Here is a 20,171-nt window from a genome sequence, read left to right as displayed (position 1 = left end):
TACTATTGGTCTTTTCAGGAGTTCTATCACTTCCTGATTAAAGTTGTATATTCCCAGGAATTGTCCATTTTCTCTACATTTTCTTATTTATACGCATAGAGATTTTCATAGCAATCATGGATCTTATTCTGTATTTCTGTGGGATCAGTTGTAGTATCTCCTTTTTTATTTCTGATTGAACTTCTTTGGGTCCTTTTTCTTCTATTTTTGGTCAGTCTGGCAATAGGCCTATTGTTTTTGTCTTTTTAAAGAACCATGTTTTTGTTTCATTGATCCTTTGTATCATTTTGTTATTGTTGTTGTTTCCATTTCGTTGAGTTCTGGTCTGACCTTTGTTATTCTTTTTCTTCTGCTGGGTTTAGGTTTGGTTTGTTCTCCTTTTTCTATGGTTCCTGGAGATGATTCATTAGGTTGTTAATTTATGATCTTTTTGATGTAGGCATTAAAAAAAAACAACTATGAATTTTCCCCTTAGGACTACTTTTGATGAATCTCATAGATTTAAGTAGTCTTTTTCCCCTTTGCCGTTCAATTTGAGGAATTTTTTTATTTCTATCTTAAATTCATTATTCACTCAAAGATCATTCTGCAGCAGATTGTTTAATTTCCATGGCTTTGTATAGATTTGAGTGTTTCTCTTATTGATTTCTAGTTTTATTCCACTGTGGTCTGAGAAAACATGATTTTTGATTTCTTAAAAATTTGTTGAGACATGTTTTGTGGCCTAGACATGGTCAGTTTTGGAGAAAGTGCCATGGGTTGATGAGATGAATGTACATACAGTAGTTTTTGAGTGGGATGTTCTGTAAATGTCTGTTAGGTCCATTTGTTCTAGAGTTCCATCTAAGTTCAGTATGTCTTCATTTTCTGCTTTGATGATCTGTCCAGCTCTGTCAGTCAGTTGTAACGTCCTTGGCAATTACAATGCTATTGTTTCTTTTCTTTACTTAGCTATAGTAGAATGTGTTCTATGAATCTGGGAGCTCTAGTGTTAGGTGCATATAATTCAGGATTATTATGTCTTGTTGAATTGTACCCTTTATATAATGAGCATCTTTGTCTTTCTCTACCATTTTTAATTTAAAGTCAATTATGTCTGGATGTGAGAATGGCTATACCTGTTCTCTTTTGGTTTTTGTTTGTGTGAATTTTTTTTTTCCATTTCTTCACCTTCAGTCTGTGTGAGTCCATGTGGGTTAGATGGGTTTCCTGGGGACAACAGATACTGGAGTTGTTTTTTCATTTTTTCAGCCAGTCTGTCTGTTGAGTGGAGCATTCAAACCATTTACATTGAGTGAAAGTATTGCTATGTGGAATGTTGTTCTGTTCCTTATGCTAGGTAGTACTTTATTGCTTTGTTTTCCCTCTTGCACTATTGTATTATGTGAACTGTGAGCTTTAGCTTTGGGGTAATATTATATTGGTGGATTTCTGTTGTGCCAATCCATATATAATGCTATTCTGAGTATTTCCTATAGGGCAGGTCCAGCTGTGAAAACTTCCCTAGGTGTTTGGGCAGTATTTATTTCTCCATCATTTAGTAAACTTAGTTTGAATTATACAAGATTCTTGGCTGGCTATTGTTCTGTTTAAGAAGTCTGAAGATGGAGCCCTAGTCCCTTCTGGCTTGTAAGGTTTCTGTCAAGAAATCTGCTGTTAGTCTAATGGGTGTTTCTTTGTAGGTTAGTTGTTGCTTTTATCTTGTTGCTTATACGATTTTCTCTTTCATTTTGACTTTGACCAGGTTAATTACAATGTATCTGGGAGATGTCCCATTTGCTATGAAATTCCCCAATGTTTGATGACCATCTGGTATCTGGAAATCTGAATCTCTAGTGATATCAGGAAAGTTTTCTTCAATAATTCCCTCAAATAGATTTTCCATGCTTTTTTTTTTTTCTTTCTTCTTCCTCAGGAATACCTATAATTTATATATGAGTTCACTTTGCATGGTCTCATATCTCTAAGTTTGATTGTTTCAGTGTTTTTTATTCTTGTTTCTGCATTTTAGAATTACTGGGTTAGCTTGAGGGCCTTGTCTTCAAGCTCTGAGATTTTTTCTTCTGCTTGGTCTAGCCTATTGTTGAAGCTTTTTGCTGTCTTTTGAAATTCCCTAAATGACTCTTTTATTTCTTTAAGTTCTATTATATTCTTTCTTATGCTGTCTAATTCTTTAGAAAGTTTTTCTTTTTTCTTTTTTTCATTGATTTTTCTGGAGAAAAATCTTTGGGAGGCTTTTGGTTGACTTCCAATTTTCTTTTCAATTCCATTCATTTTATTTGCCACCTATATTCTGGATTCCAATTCTCCATTTCAATAATTTACTTTTGGTTATGATCTACTACTATAGCTCCACTGTGATCCCTTTGGGGGGATGTCTGTTATTTTTTCTTGGTGCCAGAGTTCTTTTGCTCATGTCTTCTCATTTGAATCCTCTTCTCAGCTCAGGGCTGATGAGTTTTCAAGACATCTGTTCTCTTTTGCTGGGAATTCTCCTACTTAGTGAGAAGAATATGTTTTTGTTTACTTTGGGTGAATACTTAGGAGTGGAGCTGTTGGGTTATGGGATTTGGGGTATATGTTTAATTTTATAAGAAATTAGCAGGCATTTTTTCAAAGTGTTATATAATTATATACTCCAAGAATGTATGAGAGTTCAGGTCCTTCTATATCCTTGACAAAATTTCTTCTTAGTTTAAACATTCTGGTGTGTGTGGAGAGAAAATGTGAGGTTTAAGTGGCAATTCTTTAAGGACAAATGGCCACAAAAATCATGCACACAGACAAATATACAAATCATAAATATTAGTGCTTTTTAGAGCCACGCATAACTGGATGTCTATAAACAGAGCATTTAGCACAAGGACAGCAAATTTTGTGGCAAACTGTGATATTTTAGGTAATCAAAGGTTTGAAATGATTTTTTCCCCCTGGAAATAAGATGTCAGCCTCCTTGGTGATATCCCAGCTCTGAGCTCTAGCAAAAGCTTTACAGGCCAAGGTCAGCAATATTCCTACTGCAGTAACAGCAGTACTAAAGTCTCCTGGTTCCCTGGGAACACACAAAATTGAAATTGCCAATCATTACTGTACATGAGAATATTTTTCATTTTAAGCTTTTACAAAAGGAAAAACAAATACCACATTACAAAGAGATTGGCTTGGGGATGTTGAATTCTGATCTCTTTGCTTTAACCTGCTTATGATAGAACCCTTTTGATAATAGAAACTCAAACTTTTCTTTAAAATTTTAAGGAAAATTATATTTCAAAGAGATGTTCTGCAGTCATCTAGGGCAGTGGTTTTCAACCTTCCTAATGCCGCGATGTATTTTCATTGTTACAAAGTGGTCGCAACCCATAGGTTGAGAACCGCTGATCTGGGGGATGTCTCCTTATATCTCAGTTTAACAAGCCTAGGCCTGGGACCCTCCTTCTAGCGGCTTCACTGTAGAGAGCAGTGTGACAAAGAACAAAAGGTTCTAGAACCAGAGGGACCATAGTGGGAAATTAGTTCTGTGTATTAGCTATGTGCAGTGGGCAAGTATTTAAGCTCTCTAAACCTCAGCTTTCCTGTCAGTGAAAAGGAATGGTGATACTTCAGTGGTGCGAGGGCATTGTAAGAACTGTAAGGTGGCTGTCGCCACGGGGCGAAGCTGGTCACCCTTCCTGCCCAGCAGTACTCAAGCTCATGGGTTGCCTACTGTAAATCGCAGAACCACTTTCTCCTTAATTATTTTCCCAGTGAGCTCAACTGAGTATTGCAAAGAGAAAAATTTTATTATAATAATTTCTGCTGAGTTTCAATGACTGGTGGGTTTAGACCTCTAGAAGAAAATTATACTTCTACCTAAGAGGATTTTTGTCATCCAAGTGAATTTGTAGTTGTAAAATGAGGTATCTGGAAGAGGCATGTAAGTAACAGGAGTTGGGAAACTTCAAAAGAACCTAACACTGCCCAGGTGTGACAGCAGGGAGGTCTTCAGGCACTGTTCTTGTCGCATACTGCAGTCCCGGCAGGAGATGCTGATGTCTGCTTTTAAAACGAGGGGTATCTGCACGCCACGGTGCTGGCAGTAGGCTGGAGAGAGCTCATCAGAGGCCGATGAGCCCATATAGGGTGGCATGCGTGGTTCAGAATGTACCAAGTGCAACATCATGTGTGAAGGACAGACCAGAGCCACCTCAGCTGTTTGAAGTGCTTCATGGCATCCCTGCCCCTCCCTGTGCCTATGGGCTGAGGTACATTGCCATCCCAAAGCAGGGGTGGGCTGTGCATTGACTGGACTTTCTGTTATCTGTTTCTACTCTAGATAGAACACAAGCCCACCCTGAAGTCACAGGAGCCCCACAGAGGCCCATCAGCTGGCCGACAGGGGCTGACGAAAGATGAGAAAAAGGGTTTCTTGTTTTTTTTGATACAATGTGAGAAGCTATGGGATTCTGCTTAAAAGGAGAGACATGTTTTAATTCAGAGAAAAAAAGCTAAGCATTTAAAAATCACTTGCTTTTGTGCTAAAGCTAATTGAGAGAACAATTTGCAAGGCAAACGTTTCATTCATTTGGTACAGCATAAAAAAATTCACATTAAGCTTAGTAAGTAGCTATAGCAAATGGTCTTTATCCCTGAAGGAAAACATAAAACAGTTGTTCACAGAAAAAATAAAAAGGTCCTAAAATTATGGGCTACATGAGTCATAGCCCTTAGTCAAATTATGATCAAGACATCACACAGCTTGGTCATGTAATTGTTTCTGTAATTATGTGGAAGGGTCTATAGAAAACCCGATTTTAGCACTTCAGTTTTACACGACTGTTTTTCAATATTTCTGTAAGGCTGGAACATTTTGCCTGTGTCTAACATAGATGGGATTCTTGCTGTTACAATGACGGTTCTAAGTCATACTGATCTTCCTTCACAAAAAGTCCTATACATTCTCTGTCTTGTTTTTCAAGTTAACTTGGCCCATTCATTGAGCAGCAATGAAGGTTTAATGGTCTGAGCACCTGGAAGTAGGTGGGTTTAGCAGTGACGCAGCGTGATTATACGTGCGGTAGAATGAATGTGCTCTACTAACAGCGTCACTTACAAACACAAGAAGTGCAGAATTCCAAAGAAAGCATACTTACTATTTCTAGCAAAGACTTCATTTTGTCACTTGACAGATACTTATTGAGGATTGGCACAAAATCATTAGCACACACAGAAAAATTGATAATGAGAAAGAACTAGGTGCAAAACTCCATTAGCGTTCAGATCTCATTGTGAAGAAACATTTTATAAATTGATTCTTTCTGTAATTGGTACGCCCCTCCAGTGCCTTCCTGCTTTCAGGCTCAGCCACTCTGTAAGTGTCAAAAAATAATAGAGCATTTGTAGTATTATCACTTGCTGTGTGTCTTTCATCTGTTTGTATAATCTGTGTAACTTCTTGCTTTCTTGGAGTCTTCAGACCTTTTTAACTAACTTGTTTGAGGAATGTATAAAATGCCATATTTAAAATCTTTCTCTTGTTTTACCAAACTTTTGAACAACTTTAGATTCACAAGGTTCATCGTGATTCAGGAGACAATTCTCAGACAGGTGAGAACACTTCAATTTAATATACTTAGGAAGCATTTGTGGGTGCAAGTCTGTAAACTTCTCTGAGGTCTGGATTGACATTCACCACCACAGACAGTGGATTGCTAATATCAGGTTGGTATTACCAGAAGGTTGGAGAGCGAGGAGGAAAGCAGAAATCCCTTAAAATTTCCTTGAATCTTCATTCATGGCAAACTTATCTACGGAATGCCTTCCCCATCTTTGTTTCCTCTTCTTGGCTAGATGCCATATAGATAAATCCAAAACAGAGAGTGGTCCAAAATCCTTGGACCAGACACTGGTTGAATATGACACAGGTGGGAATATGGTTGTAGTTCAACCATATCCGGATGCCTTCCCCTTTGTAGTGACAGCTGACTGCACAGTTATAAACTGTGGGCACTCCTGGGTTCAACCATATCCGGATGCCTTCCCCTTTGTAGTGACAGCTGACTACACAGTTATAAAATGTGGGCACTCCTGGTTTGGGACGCAAGAGCATAAGTTCTATTTCAGTTCAGTTCAATTCTTCTCATACCTCAGGCAAGACTTGGTTTGACCCTCGGTTCCCTTATCTATAAAATGAGGGCCTGAACCTGAGGACCTCTACATGTGGAAAGGTCTGGAAACCTCGTATTTAGCCTACCCAGAAAGATTACATTTGCTTTTCCTGAGCTTCAGTTTTTCCCTTTGTGAAATGAATTGATGATGTCCATCTAATTGTTAAGGAAGATTAAAGAGGAAAATATATATAATATATAGGAGTACCTGACACTTAACGGTTTAGTATCTTTCCTCCCTTTTTCTGAAAATATTCTAATTTCTTATAACACTTAGAGTGAGGGTATTATTTTAGCTAAACTTCTGGGTGCCAAAAACTGTTATAAGCACTTTTATATCCTTTGTAGTACCCAGCATTATCTTGTACATAATAGACAATAAATATGGAACACTGATAAATTGAAACTATTCCATCTTACAAAGTATCATTTCCAACACTTATTAGCTCTCTGACCTTGGGCTACCTGTATAATTTCTCCATGCTTAAATTCCTTATCAGTAAAATGGGGATAGTATTATGTAGCTTTCAGAATTATTGTAATTATTTAATGAGATGATTATTATATTTAAAGTATGTAGCACAATGCCTGGTACCAATAGGTGCTTAGTAAGTGGTAGCTTTTTTTTTTAATTGGTGACACAGTATTCCTTTTTGCCACTGAGTACAGCTGCTTAAATATCCTTCATCCTTCCTTTTTCTGCTTTAAGTTTCCTACTCCACAAGCATCTGTTGAGAGAATAACTAATGGTTCTTCAATTTAAGTGACCTTGCTTTGTCCTTTATTGAAGAATAATGTCTCCAAACTTTTAATCATTCCTATTGCTATAGATTATCTTAATTTTTAAATGAAATAAAATCGGGAAGAATAAGCATCATTCATCTGTAAATAATTTCTAGTAAATGATTTAAAATTCAGCCAACCTGGGCCACAGCATTGAAGCTAACTTCTCTACTTTTAGTTGTGTGTAGGACCCATGTTTTGAGGAATTCTTGGTTTGTGAATTTTGAATTTAATCTTAAATGTTCAAGTTAGATTTAATTTATTATTTGGTAAACAGAGGTTAGGCATGTAAAAGAAAGTACCTGAATAGGCTAAAAACAAATGTCTTACAAGTGATGGCCATTAGTTTCTGAGGGTTTGAGAAACGCCGTGTGATCCTAAACAGTATCATTTCAAATACCACTGTCTATAGGTGTCTTTATAAAGAAATACTGAGTCTCACAACCAAGGGGAGGAAAATTATTAAGGTAGAGTCTAGAAGGTACAAAACAGGCAAAGGGATAGTGAGTATTTTAAGTTAGAGCCTATGAGACCAGGCTCTGTGGCCGTGGGGTTCAGATGAATTTCACAGTAGTTCTGACTTCACTTCATGGTGTAGAAACATAATGCAGGGTTAGTGATTGAACTGGCCATTTTTTAGTTAAAGCAGATTCTTTAGGACATAAATGGTTAAAAAGATGATCTAAAAAAATGTCTAGGTCAAGACATTATGAAGTGAAAATAGCCAGTGTAACAATATAGCATGATCACATGTGTCTAAAAAGATACGTATGCAAATGAACAGATGTAATTGTACCAATAGCGAACATTTCCCACGTGTTTGCTGTGTGGCAGACATTGCTGTAAGCGCTATGTGTGGATTCACTCATTTACTTCTCACAGCAGCCTGTGAATGAGATGCTATAACTACCCTACACACACACGCACACACACGCACGCGCACGCGCGCACACACACAGTTTACAGCTGTGGATACCAAGACACGGAAGTAGAATAACAGCCCCAAAGTTACACAGCCACTAAATGGCAGAGTGGAGATTTAAATTTTGGCAATTTGGCTCCAGACTTGGTTCTCTCAATCTTTTTTTTTTTTTTTTTGGTGTCACTAGGCAATTATTATAAAGAAGCTTATTGTGTCTTTTTTAACTTCTTGGAGTATGATAATTTATCTGTATCTGAGAAAGATAGTCTTCCTATCCGAACCTCCGTGTCTATCTCCTGACAACACAGTGCGCAGTGATTCTGGATTCTGATTAAATTTCTCCCACAAAAAACAAATGCCCTGCAAGTGCACGTTTCTGAAGCCAACACTGCTACCTTGACATTTTTTATACCTTGGTGCTCACCGGTGGCATGCACTTTTTGTTGCTTTTTACATTTATGTGATAACGCACTTTTAGTGTTAAATTCAAAGTCTGTAAAACTTATGCAGAAGTTTTTAAAAATCTTTTTGCCCCCTCAGAAAATAAGGGCGAGGGTGAAGATTTAGTTGTTGGAAATCCTTGGGAATATGAAAGTGCTTTTCCTCTTCCTGTGATTTGATAGACATCAATTGGTAAAGTCCATCCGTACGAGAACCTAGAAGACCATCTAGAGGTCTGACTTTTCAGAGATGCCCCGAATGAACCCACGTTAGTTTCTCAAATAATTCAAAATCTCTGGATTTTACTAGTATTATAGTTCCTCAGATACCAAGAAAAGGTCTGTAAGAGCCTTCTCCACCCAAATGAATATACGGTCCTTTAGGTAAAAAGGAACCTCACAAATTTTTCTCTCAAGTCTGAATGTCTGTTTACAAAATGATATTTTATTCATGGAACTAAATAATCCTTGATAATAAGATTCATTGCCATAATGTAATGCAGCACCACAAGAAAAAGACATTGTTCAATTACTAATTTGACTGATAATGTTGTGTGTCTTAATGATTGACAGATAGTTTACTGTTTCTTAAAATTATTTTGTAGTGCTTAAAAACTAACCTGTTTTCTTTAGAAAATAAGGGGAAATATGTCTGAACGTCATCTGTGAATACACTGAATACTGATCACCCTCCCATTTCTCATCTGAAACCTCTAGAGGCACATTCATTCAGATACAAGAATAGGAGGAAAGAGTCCATTGATGTGAAATCAATATCATCTCGAGGCAGTGATGGTGAGACATTTCCAGATTTCTTTGACCTTTTTTAAATGTAGAAAATGAAAGAAGAATGTGTTCAAAAATCATCAGCATCTAAACTTCAAGGAGGAAGATTTCAACTACTTTTTTTTCCAGTAAGCTGAATAATGTTTAGAGTTTTAAAATTCTTTCGTGTTCTCATGTCTTCTCTTTGAAGTGACTCCATAGTTGTTTCCTGATGGCCTAAAGTGCTGGGCCAGCTAACCAACCAAGCATCTCAGTTTGAATAGCGAGACAGGTCATCTCTGGGGGCTGGGGGCAGCGGGGAGGGGCTGTGGAGCCAGCGTCCTGGCCTCCCCACTCCAAACATAACCCGGTGTTCCGTGCACCTGCCACATGCACTTATTCTCCTTTACTAAAGTATCACAGAGAGAATGAGTCAGAATTTAGGAGAACGTATTTTACTTACATCTATTGATTTAGATCAATAACCAACTTGATTAGTGGGGAGACAGGAAAGTCAAAGACGAGTCTGAAATTTTATTCCTAGGTGCCTGGGGATTAGGAAGTAATACCAACAAAACTAGGAAAGTCTCTAGGTGTGGCTGGGTTGCGGGGTGGGGAGAAGACAAGTTTTTGGTAGAGATGGCTACAGATGTGGACTTGTGGGTCCAAGAGGTGACAGATGAGGCCTCAAGCCAAGCAGCATCTCTTGGGTGCACAGGCATGTGTGTGCACACCAGCCGAACAGAGGGTCAAGGTCAAGCCTATAGTGAAAAGTCAGGGCCAGCTGAGAGGATGGCAGAGCTGTAACCATGTGAGTCCATTGTCACAGGAACAAGAACAAGAGGGTAACCAGAAAGAGGCAGCCAGCCGCTGATGCTACAGAGATCAGAGAGCTTGAGAGCTGAGAACAGATACTAGGTTACACTCACTTGTTTGGCTTTTATTTGGCAAATAGGAGGTTTTTATTTTCTTCTAGGGGTGTGAGGAGAGGTGGATGGTCAGTACCTGTGACAGGAAGGGAGACGAGAGTGGTAACTTAAGGAAAGGGCAAGTGAAGGAGCTTCCAGTTCCGCAGGTCCCTGTGTGTGAAAGCAGCTGAAATAGCTAGGCCCGAGGGTGCTGAGACAAGATTGACCATTCTTAGTGCAGGATGGATAATCTAGGACATGCGGGGGAGTGAGACCAATCATGTAAAGAAAATACAAACTGAAGTATCTTGAGATGGATTGAAGATATAGACAGAACATTTTAGATGAGGAGGCTGAGGAAAAAGAATGAAATTCACTCAGTTTTTGGAGTAGAACTTGAGGAGGACTGTCATCTCCCTGGCATGGGCCAAGTGAAGCTTGAAGACTATGGAGCCATCTGTGATGGCTGCTGATGGCAGTCAGGCCCCGATGTTGGCTAGATGAGGCTGTCCCATCATAAGATGGGATTTCTGTCCTTCATGCCTGCCTTAGATGGAATGCTCGGAAAATCTGACAAGAATAGTCTTTTATTATTTTTTAATTTTAGTTATTCACTTTTGAGGCGGAGTCTCATTCTGTTGACCTGAGTAAAGTGCCATGGTATCATCATAGCTCACAGCAACTTCAAACTCTTGGGCTCAAGTGATCCTTTTGCCTCAGCCTCTCAAGTAGCTAGGCCAACAGGCTCCCACCACAGTGCTCAGCGAATTTTTCTATTTTTAGTAGAGATGGGTCTTGCTCTTGCTCAGGCTGGTCTTGAACTCCTGACCTCGAGCAATTGGCCCTCCTCAAGTATTAGGATTATGGGGGTAAGCCACCATGCTTGGCCAAAAACAGTACTTTTGAAGTAAAGCTTGTACCTTTTGAATTTTAAACCAGGTGTTAAAAAAATTATTTTTAAATGAAATGTTCTATAAATTAGAATTAGAACCACCATGGGGTTCTGGGAGTTAAGAACCTAAAGGTAAAGAAAGGGAGAGTGGCTAGCTAGCCTGATTCATGCTGAGAGTGGGCTCAGCCATTTTATTTTATTTTATTTATTTTATTTTTATTTTATTTTATTTTATTTATTTTTGCAGCATGTATCACACTTGGGAAATGGGCTCCGTCTTCTACCCCACCCTGAGTGGGAGCCAGGCCTCCCTCCATGCTGGCTGCAGTTATCTGGTTACACAGCTGACAGATTAGGACTGGAAGTAATGGAACGGCCCCAGCTGGGCTTTAGTGATTCAGTGGAAAGTCTTGAGGGATCATTAGGCTGTTAGGATGAGGCATTAGGAGCCCATAAACCTTCTCTGAAATTGTTCTTTGGACTTGGAACTCACTGGGGTCACCTACCAGACCACCTTTCCAGACTCAGACAATTAGTGGCTGAGCTCTCAGCCTTTTCAGAGTAAAAGATGGGTGCATTCACTACTTTTCAGGGGCAGTATAGTCCTGTGAGAATCAGGCCCCCAGTCTGGGAAGGGACTTCGTTGGGGCAATTAGCCAAGCCAAGCTACCAGGACTGGATATGACTTTCTTGCTTTGTTTCCAGCACCAAGTCTGCAGAATCGTCGCTATCCATCCATGGCAAGGATCCACTCCATGACCATTGAGGCCCCCATCACAAAGGTGAGTGGCCGCTGTGCCTCCACTCTGCAGTCAGCCACCTTGCTCTGGGCTGTGTTGTGGAAATGCCTCTGTGCTGTCATGGAGTCCAGCCCAGTGGATGAAACAGATAGTGAATAAAAATGTAACAAGCACCTATTTATGGGTTATAAGTGCTATGAAGGCAAATGGTTCTCTGAGAGAAAATTAGAATAGGGCCCTTGTGTAGATTGGGAGATGAGAGGGGTGGATGGGTAAGGTCTCCGTGGAGGAAGTAATACTTTAAGCAGAGCTTGAAGCCTGAGATATTAAAGGAGGAATGGCAGGAACAGCAAAGGGAAAAAACACTGTGATGGGAAAAGGGGGACAGGAGCATTTGAGGACCTGAAAGAAAATCAGGGTGGCTGGAGCTTGGCAGGCAGAGGAGAGAGGATGCTGGAAGCTGGGCAGGGCTCTGCCCATTCTGGTCAGGTGAGCTGTAATAAGGCATTAATAGTGTGGTGTGTGTGTGGCAGAAACCACTGAAGAGTCGAAGTTGGTGACATGTTCTGATGTGTTTGCTGAACACACAGCACTGTGCAGAAAATGGATTGGAGTGGGCTAGAATCCAAGAGAAGCGGCCAGTTAGGGGCTTTTCTAGATATCCAGGGTAGAAATGGTGAGAGCTGGGCTGAATTATAGCAGTGAAGGTGGAAAGATATGAACAGAACAAGAAACATTTAGGGGTAGAACCAACTTGGACTTGGTAGTGAATTATGGTGTAATGGCGGGAAGAGGAATAAGGGCCGGAAGTGGCTAGAAGTGCTCTCACTGCAGTGGAGAAACCAGGGAAGGAGACCGCTTCTGTCTTTTGTTGTTATGTCTATGCACTTTCTCTGGGGAGAGGGGAGTAAGACCATGAGTTTAAGACAGAGTGTGAGGTTCCAGCAGATACGCTGGGTAGGCAGTTGAATGTACAACCCCGGGAGCAAAGGGAGCTGTGAGATGCACATGTGTCCAAGTCACAGAAAAGAAGCATCATTTCCAGAAGGACTATGCAAGGAGAGGCCCAGAACCAGTCCCTGGGGAACCCCACCTGTAGAGCCAGAGAAGGATCAGCAAAGGCGCCCGAGGAAACGTAGCCGCTGAGGCCGGAGAACACCAGGAGGGCGTGGGGCACAGTGCGTGCTGCAGAAGCCGGGGCAGCGCTGCTAGGCACCCATCACGTGGGACAGGAAGACACGTCACCCTCGGGTTTCTCTCGGATTCCAGGCATCAGAATGACTTTTAGGAAGGAGAATCCTAATGTTCTCAATTTTGTTCTTTCTTTGCTTCCCTAGGTTATAAATATAATCAATGCAGCGCAAGAAAACAGCCCAGTCACAGTAGCAGAGGCCTTGGACAGAGTTCTAGAGATCTTACGGACCACGGAACTATACTCCCCTCAGCTGGGTACCAAAGAGGAAGATCCTCACACCAGTGACCTCGTCGGAGGCCTGATGACTGTGAGTGGTGAGGTGAAACGGGAACGCAGGGTGCTCTTGAGCGTGGCTGGCACCAACAGCCATCTGCAGGTGCAGGCGTGCTGTCATCTGGACTAACCCTAGCATGACTAGAAGCAGCTGCACTGAGACCTGTGTGTAGTGTGTGTGACGGTATCCAAGGAGCTCCTGCCTTTATCTTTCTTCCACAGGGCTGGCTGACCAGTCACTATTAGGCGTAGATGGCAGCTGACCCAGGGCGAACTGTGCAGGACGGCCTCCACGGACCCTCCCTGCCTCTCCTTCCCCAAGACCCAGTGCAGTATTTGATGGAGGCTATGTTTCTTTGGACCTCAGCCTCTCTACATAATCAGAGGGTTTCTCTATGTAATCAGAGGGTTTGTACTTAAACAGCAGCAGTTTCTGAAATCTTAGCTATAAATGCTTTCTTTAAATGAAAGTTTGTATAGAGATCCCATTTCTAATCAAGAGAAAGCAGGGTGGAGCTTTGTGGCTCAGGAAGGGGTGGAGAGGAGGAGCCACCCCCTGCCACACGCCAAGCAGCACCATGTGCACCACCAAGAGCACCCTGTTCTTATGTTTTGCTGTGCTCTATTTGGCTTTAACCATCACCTATCAGCAAGTGGAGAAAAAGCAGCAAAGTCAAATCATTTATTGGAGCTCCTCATCAGCAACTGATGCTGGAAGAATTTTTTAGGAGAAAAGTCTAAGAATTTTACTTTGAAGGGTTCTGTCTGACCCTGCCACCAAATGCTGAGTGGGACTGGCTTTCCAGTCCATTCCAGCCTGTAATGTGAGCGACTCCTGTTCCTCTCCTGCCCCTGGTCTGGCCTTGGTGGCCCCACCTGATGCAGTGCAGATCACAGCCTCTAGAGGGCAGCACTGCTGCCCCGTGGGAACAAGCCATGCCGCCACCCACCCGCTGCCACCAGGCTATTACAGGTTTCCTCTCCAGAGGAGGCTGTGAGAAACCAGCTCATTTTAGGGGAGAAGTGGGAAAAGAGAAAGGCAAGGAAAAACACAGGAGTCTCTTGCCAGACTTTCCTCAGAGGAAGGACAGTTGTGGCTATTGTTACCTACTGAGCCAATGTTTTAAATTAAGCTCTTGGTCTAAGTAAAGATCCAAGGCATGACTTCAGGGAAGCCCTCCATTAGTATTACTTTAAACCTTAGCATACCTTTTCTGGGGATAACAGATAAGCAATTCTAAATGACTTTCAATCAGATAATTAGGTACTCAGGGATGGAAAGTAGAGGGAAAGAAACTGAGATTCAAGAACATTTAAGGACTAGTTAAAAAGTTTAAGAGCCAGTAAATGGCTGTCTCTTCAAAGACTTCAAAAAAAGGTTAGCAGGAATGCTCATGTTTCACAACAGACAATATAGCTGAAGAAATGAGTTGTTAGTAAAAAATTAGCCCAGCCTTTTTTTTTTTTTTTTATTGTTGGGGTAGCCCAGCCTTTTTAAGACTTTAAAAGGCCATCCCCAAAATGTGGTTCATGGCTTCAACTCCTCTTAAAACACAAAAATAAGTCACTCTGTGGGTCAGCGAGATCCCTTCCAATTTACATGTATTCAAAGCAAGATCATTTCTGTGCTTTCACTTATGTGGCTTCAAAATGACAAAAGAGGAAGACGGCTGAGCAGCGCCAGCCCCAGCTCAGGTGTGAGTCCCGAGGGCTGTCATGTCCGCTTTATTCCCAAGTCTCCATCTCCTGGGACCGACAGCAATGGAAGGGAGAGCATCATCCGTCTTGTAGCTATTGTTCTGATTTAATTTTGAGCTCTGCTTCAACTTGGAGTTCCAGGTGGATTGTGTTATTCAAGATTCAAATCTTTGTCTAATGAAGGAAATGAGAGAATGATGGTGGGAAATAAAGCATGCTTCTAACAGCATCTTTCTTTGTTCTAGGATGGCTTGAGAAGGTTGTCAGGAAATGAGTACGTGTTTACTAAGAGTAAGTTTTCATCTCCCCACTGGTTATTGATAACCTGTCTGTGGCCTGTGCCATCCCCTCTGTTGAGATGATTATTCTGGGAGGAATAATAATGGTGTTACTTGAAGCTGGTCTCATTTGAGGTCAGGCATCTCTGTGGTCTACATTTGAAATAGGTCTTAATTAAAATTACTTCTCTGAGCATTATTAGGATAAGAATTACGAGTCTCTGTACATTTAGATAAACTGGATTATTTTTCTATATGGGGGTCTTGAAGTTTAGTAATATAAGAACCTTGAAGTGAAAAATCTTCTTGCCCTTGAAAGTACAAGATCTTCTTTCTAGTAGCAGCCCTGAAGATGATGAAAGATGCCCTGGCACACTCAGGAGTCCACCACTGACCAGCCTCCCCCATCCCATGTGTTTGCTCAGATGTGCACCAGAGTCACAGTCACCTTGCGATGCCAGTCACCATTAACGATGTTCCCCCTTGTGTCGCTCAACTACTTGACAATGAGGAAAGTTGGGACTTCAACATCTTTGAATTGGAAGCAGTCACACATAAAAGGTATTTGACTTATCTGGCTCTGGGCAAGGCAGGACCGGTGGCCGCACTCAAGCCTTTCACATCTAGAAACTCTGAAGGAGACATATGTCCTTGCCACAGGAGACCTTACGAGTCTTGGCTTTTCGTGCCATGTTAGAGGAGTGTCAAACAAGCTAAGGGACTGTGGCCCCTTGGGAGCCCCTTTGTGGAGAAAGTGTGTTACTGAGTCATGGGATCAGCCTGAGTGGCCACAGGCCCTTCCTTAGAGCTGCTGAGCCCAAGCTCTAAATATCTCAGCCCCAAACTTGTCGACGCTCCACCCCATGAAATGAGCTTGAGCACTATAGATTTTTCTTCTGATCTATCCTGTAGGCCAAAGATTAGGTAACAATAAATAAAGGTCCTTTTCTATATTAGAAGGCTGTTTCTTCCCAGCGATGTTGGTCTCTAAGCTGTGAATGAGTCTCTCCTGTAAATTAGTAACACTTGAAAATGATGGGACCGCCCAAGCCCTGCCTTTTGTCCTTAGGCTCAGTAAGGAGCTTAAGGAAGATAAAGTGCAGGGCTTCTGTGGACGTAGAGATGATTGTCTGAGACACTGAAGGGCATGTGACTTAGAGAGAACTTGGATTGGCTACCACGAAGCACCTAGCTCCAAAGAGGTGGCTGGGGAGGAAGCGATGCTCTATCTCCTGCTAATTTGGGGAGATGTTTTTATGCTCTTGGTGTAAACAAAAGAAAAATGCCTCCATCCCCCAGTATTCTCAAAGACAGTAGTTTCTGGGCCAGTGAACACAAGGAACCAGGGTTTGTTTTCCTATTTTCCAGGCCGCTAGTTTACCTGGGCTTAAAGGTCTTCTCCCGGTTTGGAGTATGTGAATTTTTAAGCTGTTCTGAAACCACTCTTCGGGCCTGGCTCCAGGTGATTGAAGCCAACTATCACTCGTCCAACGCCTACCACAACTCCACCCACGCCGCGGATGTCCTCCACGCCACTGCTTTCTTCCTCGGGAAGGAAAGAGTGAAGGTAGAATCCTGACATCACGATCTACCTATCTGCTGGGATTGGAGATCCAAGAATTTAGTTTCCATAACTGCAGTAGGCAAATAGCTATTTTGCAACCAATCTGACGGCAGTTTGGGGGTTTTTTTACTACCAAATTGATCATTTTGGTGTTGTAAAGACATGAACCTTTCTCCTAGTCCTCCTTTTCCCCACATGCTTAAAACCATAATTTATGGCACCGTAGAGTCCTCCTTTACATATGGCTGATCCATGAACCCATTCTCCAAACGTTTATGAGGAGCTCTGGGTTACTAGGTTGCAGGATACAACTTGATTATTACAGACCTCTAGGGCTAAAGGGTGTTTTAGTTTCAGACTTGGCCATTGGTATACACGTGTTATAATCCAGATAACGAGGCATTCAGCATTCTACCCTGATTTACATACATGTGTTATGCAGGTATTAATATGTGTTTCTGTTACTGATGCCTTTTGCATAATTCTGAAAGAGTATTATATTCTTCAGTCTTACTTGGAGTTCAATACTGCTATGTGTGAGTGCTGATCTGACCTTTTTTCTTAGGGCAGCTCTGCTTAAAGCTGGCAAGAAATCCCCATCTCCCCTCCTTCCCGACTACCATCACTTACACAGTAAAGCTTGTAAATTCATTTGCTACAGTTAGAACTAAAGCTTAAAATTTAGATATCCCTGAAGAAGTGTCCTGGGGAGACTGAAATTCACATCAGTCTGTAAATTCCTGACATTAGGTTTCCTTAGAACCGGTGTTAACGAGGGATTGAGACCCTAGATACTTAGAGCAATAGTAGCACAGGTAGTAGGAGGAGCAGCAATGGCACCAAACGGGGGAGAGGTGTGTGGTTATTTTCTTGGTTTTCCCCCAGACTTACTTATCCTAGTATTCACCTTCATCAGCAAGAGGATAAAGTGGTCCAAGAAGGATGCTTTTGAAGATTTTTGTCTTCTACTTTTAAAAGAAATAACAGTGACGTCAACCTCTGCTTCTGTGACACCTTAGGGAGCTGAGACTCTTCTGGGTTGCTCCTGTAGGTTCACGCTCCGTTGACACTGAGATGCTGCACAGCTGAGGTCACACGCTGCCATCTGAGAACAGCACCCTGCTCGTTAACACCAAGACCAGAGTGATCTCCAGACACTGCAGTCTTGACTTAGAGATGAACCTCACTTAAGCAGAACCATGCCAAGAAAATATAGATTGAAAATTTGATAAATTAGGTATTCCTTAGTAACTTCGCCACCCCCCTCTACACCTGCTCCAAAATAAGTTGTTTTTCTTTAAATTGTGAGTTCAGCTAGTATATTCGGTCTCATTGGATTTCTCCAACAACTTAGATTAGATATAGTAGATTTACAATTCAAAAGACATCTTCTCCCCGTCAGTCCTGAGAATCAGTAAATTTAGAGCTTTTTTTTTTTCTCACTTTATCACCCTTGGTGGAGTACTAGTACTCACAGCAACTTCCAGGTCTTGGGCTTAGGCGATTCTCTTGCCTCAGCTTCCCGAAGGCACCCTGGAGAGCTGGGCTGGGGGTTCCTGTGCCTGAGGGTCGGTCACGAGCCCCTGATCAGTGGTGAGTCCACCATGAGGGGCTTCCAGTAAGGTTTACTCCTGAGGCAGCTTCTACCAGCCCTGCTGCCACTGACAGAGACAGCCAGGGAAATGTTTTCTTGCCTCTTCTTTATGTCATCTGTCACCCCTAATTCTTTATGTGACAATGTTAAAATTCATCTTTTTAATTGAAAAGTAAATTTATTTCAAGTTACTGTGAGGGTACAAACAACCAGGTCGAGATCCTTGATTTTGTTGGGTAGAGTCCCTCTTGTGCTTATGTCTCACACACAAAAGGTGTCCCAACCCCCCCCCCTCACTCCACAAATGCCCATTCAGTGAGAGCACCCCACCCCCCAACTTGAATTGAAATGAGTTTTTTCCTTTGTGGGCATGCATCAGATCGTAGACTGACTTCACATTAGTATTGAGTACATTGGATAATTGCTTTTCCATTCTAGTGATACTTTACTACGAATGTGTTTCAGCTCCATTCAGGATAATACAAAAGATGTGAAGTCACCATCTTTTTTTATGGCTGAATGGTATGCATGTATCACAATTTGTTAATCCTTCCTGAGCTGACGGGCATTTAGGTTGTTTCCATGTCTTGGTGATTATAATAAATTGAGCTGCAATAAACAATCTAATACAAATGTCCTTCTGATAAAATGATTTTTTTTTTCTTCTGGATAGATGCCTTGCAGTGGAATTGCAGGGTCAAATGGGAGATCTAATTTGAGTTCCTGGAGAATTCTCCATACTTCTTTCCAAAGAGGCTGTAGTAGTTTGCAGTCCCACCAACTGTATAAAAATGTTCCCCTCTCTCCACGTCTGCACCAGTATCTGCAGCTTTGAGACTTTGTGTCTCAGGGTGGTTTTGATTTGCATTTCTCTGATGATCAGGGACAGCATTTTTTCTTATGTTTATTAGCCATTCCTTTGTCTTCCTCAGAGAAAGTTCTGTCTATGTCTCTTGCCCAATCATAGATGGGATTGTTTGCTCTCTTTTTTTGATTGAGTTCTCTGTAGATCCTAGTTATCAAGCCTTTGTCTGATTCATAATATGCAAATATCCTTTCCCATTGTGTAGGTTGTCTATTTGCTTTGGTTGTCTCCTTAGCTGTACAAAAGCTTTTCAGTTTAAGTCCTAGTTATTTTTGTTGTTGCAGTTGCCACAGAGGTCTTCATAAAATCTTTCCCCAGGCAGATATCTTGAAGAGTTTTTCTGACACCTTCTTCTAGGATTTTTATTGTCTCTTAGATAAAATTTTTCACCCATTTGAATCGAGTTTTGCACATGGTGAAAAGTGCGGGTCCAGTTTCAGTCTTTTACGTGTGTATATCCACTTCTCCCACCACCATTCATTGAATAGGGATTCTTTCCCCCAGTGTGTGTTCTTGTTTGGTTTATCAAAGATCAGGTTAGTTTCATCTCATGGCTTTCTATTTGGTTCCAAATGTCAGTGTCTCTATTTTTGTGCCGGTACCATGCTATTTTGATCGCTATGGACATGTAATATAGCCTAAAGCCTTAAATTCTTAATGTCACTGTCACAAAGCGTGTTCAGCCCACCCATAGACATAACCTGCCAGAGCTGACAGGCCCTTTCAAATTATTAGAGACCCCATACTCCCCCGTGTTACCCGATTCCTGGGAACCACTGTGAGTGGAGAGGCCAGGATAGGCAGCATTCCACTTTTATTATTGGGTTATGTGACTTTATTCTACCAAAGAAACTGTTTGAAACGCTTATCTAGAATGGAACTCATTCTGATCAGTCTTCCTCAGTGTGATCCAAATTTATTTCTGCTGCTTAAAGAAGGAAAAGACTATGCAGGGATGTGTGTACCTCCAAGGGTCTGGAGTTTGACCAGTTGTGGGTTTGGTGGGGTTTGCTTCTGTAGATGGCCCTCCCCATATAGGAAGGGCCTTACTTCTCTCCTCTGCTTGTGAACTAGCCCAGCCTTTTCTCCCACCTTCCTGCCATTTCTTATT

The 20,171-nt window shown here is 41.5% G+C and overlaps 1 protein-coding gene across 14 annotated transcripts in view; it reads left to right on the top strand.

Moving 5' to 3' along the window:
- The window catches only part of PDE8B (phosphodiesterase 8B), a 274,090-nt gene that overhangs the window by 243,045 nt on the left and 10,874 nt on the right, over nucleotides 1-20,171 (top strand). For all 14 annotated transcript variants that reach the window (XR_008379514.1, XM_053588105.1, XM_053588090.1 and 11 more), the window contains 7 exons: nucleotides 5,541-5,583; nucleotides 9,006-9,083; nucleotides 11,559-11,635; nucleotides 12,931-13,095; nucleotides 15,005-15,050; nucleotides 15,463-15,598; nucleotides 16,406-16,604. Coding sequence is in view for 13 of the 14 variants with exons in the window: in XM_053588105.1 (XP_053444080.1) it covers nucleotides 5,541-5,583; nucleotides 9,006-9,083; nucleotides 11,559-11,635; nucleotides 12,931-13,095; nucleotides 15,005-15,050; nucleotides 15,463-15,598; nucleotides 16,406-16,604 (744 nt within the window). In the remaining variant the exon portion in view is untranslated. The remainder of the gene's footprint in view (nucleotides 1-5,540; nucleotides 5,584-9,005; nucleotides 9,084-11,558; nucleotides 11,636-12,930; nucleotides 13,096-15,004; nucleotides 15,051-15,462; nucleotides 15,599-16,405; nucleotides 16,605-20,171) is intronic.

This window comes from Nycticebus coucang, chromosome 1 (genome assembly GCF_027406575.1).
Source record: "Nycticebus coucang isolate mNycCou1 chromosome 1, mNycCou1.pri, whole genome shotgun sequence".
NCBI lineage: Eukaryota > Metazoa > Chordata > Mammalia > Primates > Lorisidae > Nycticebus > Nycticebus coucang.
This window is presented reverse-complemented; position numbering and strand designations above follow the sequence as displayed.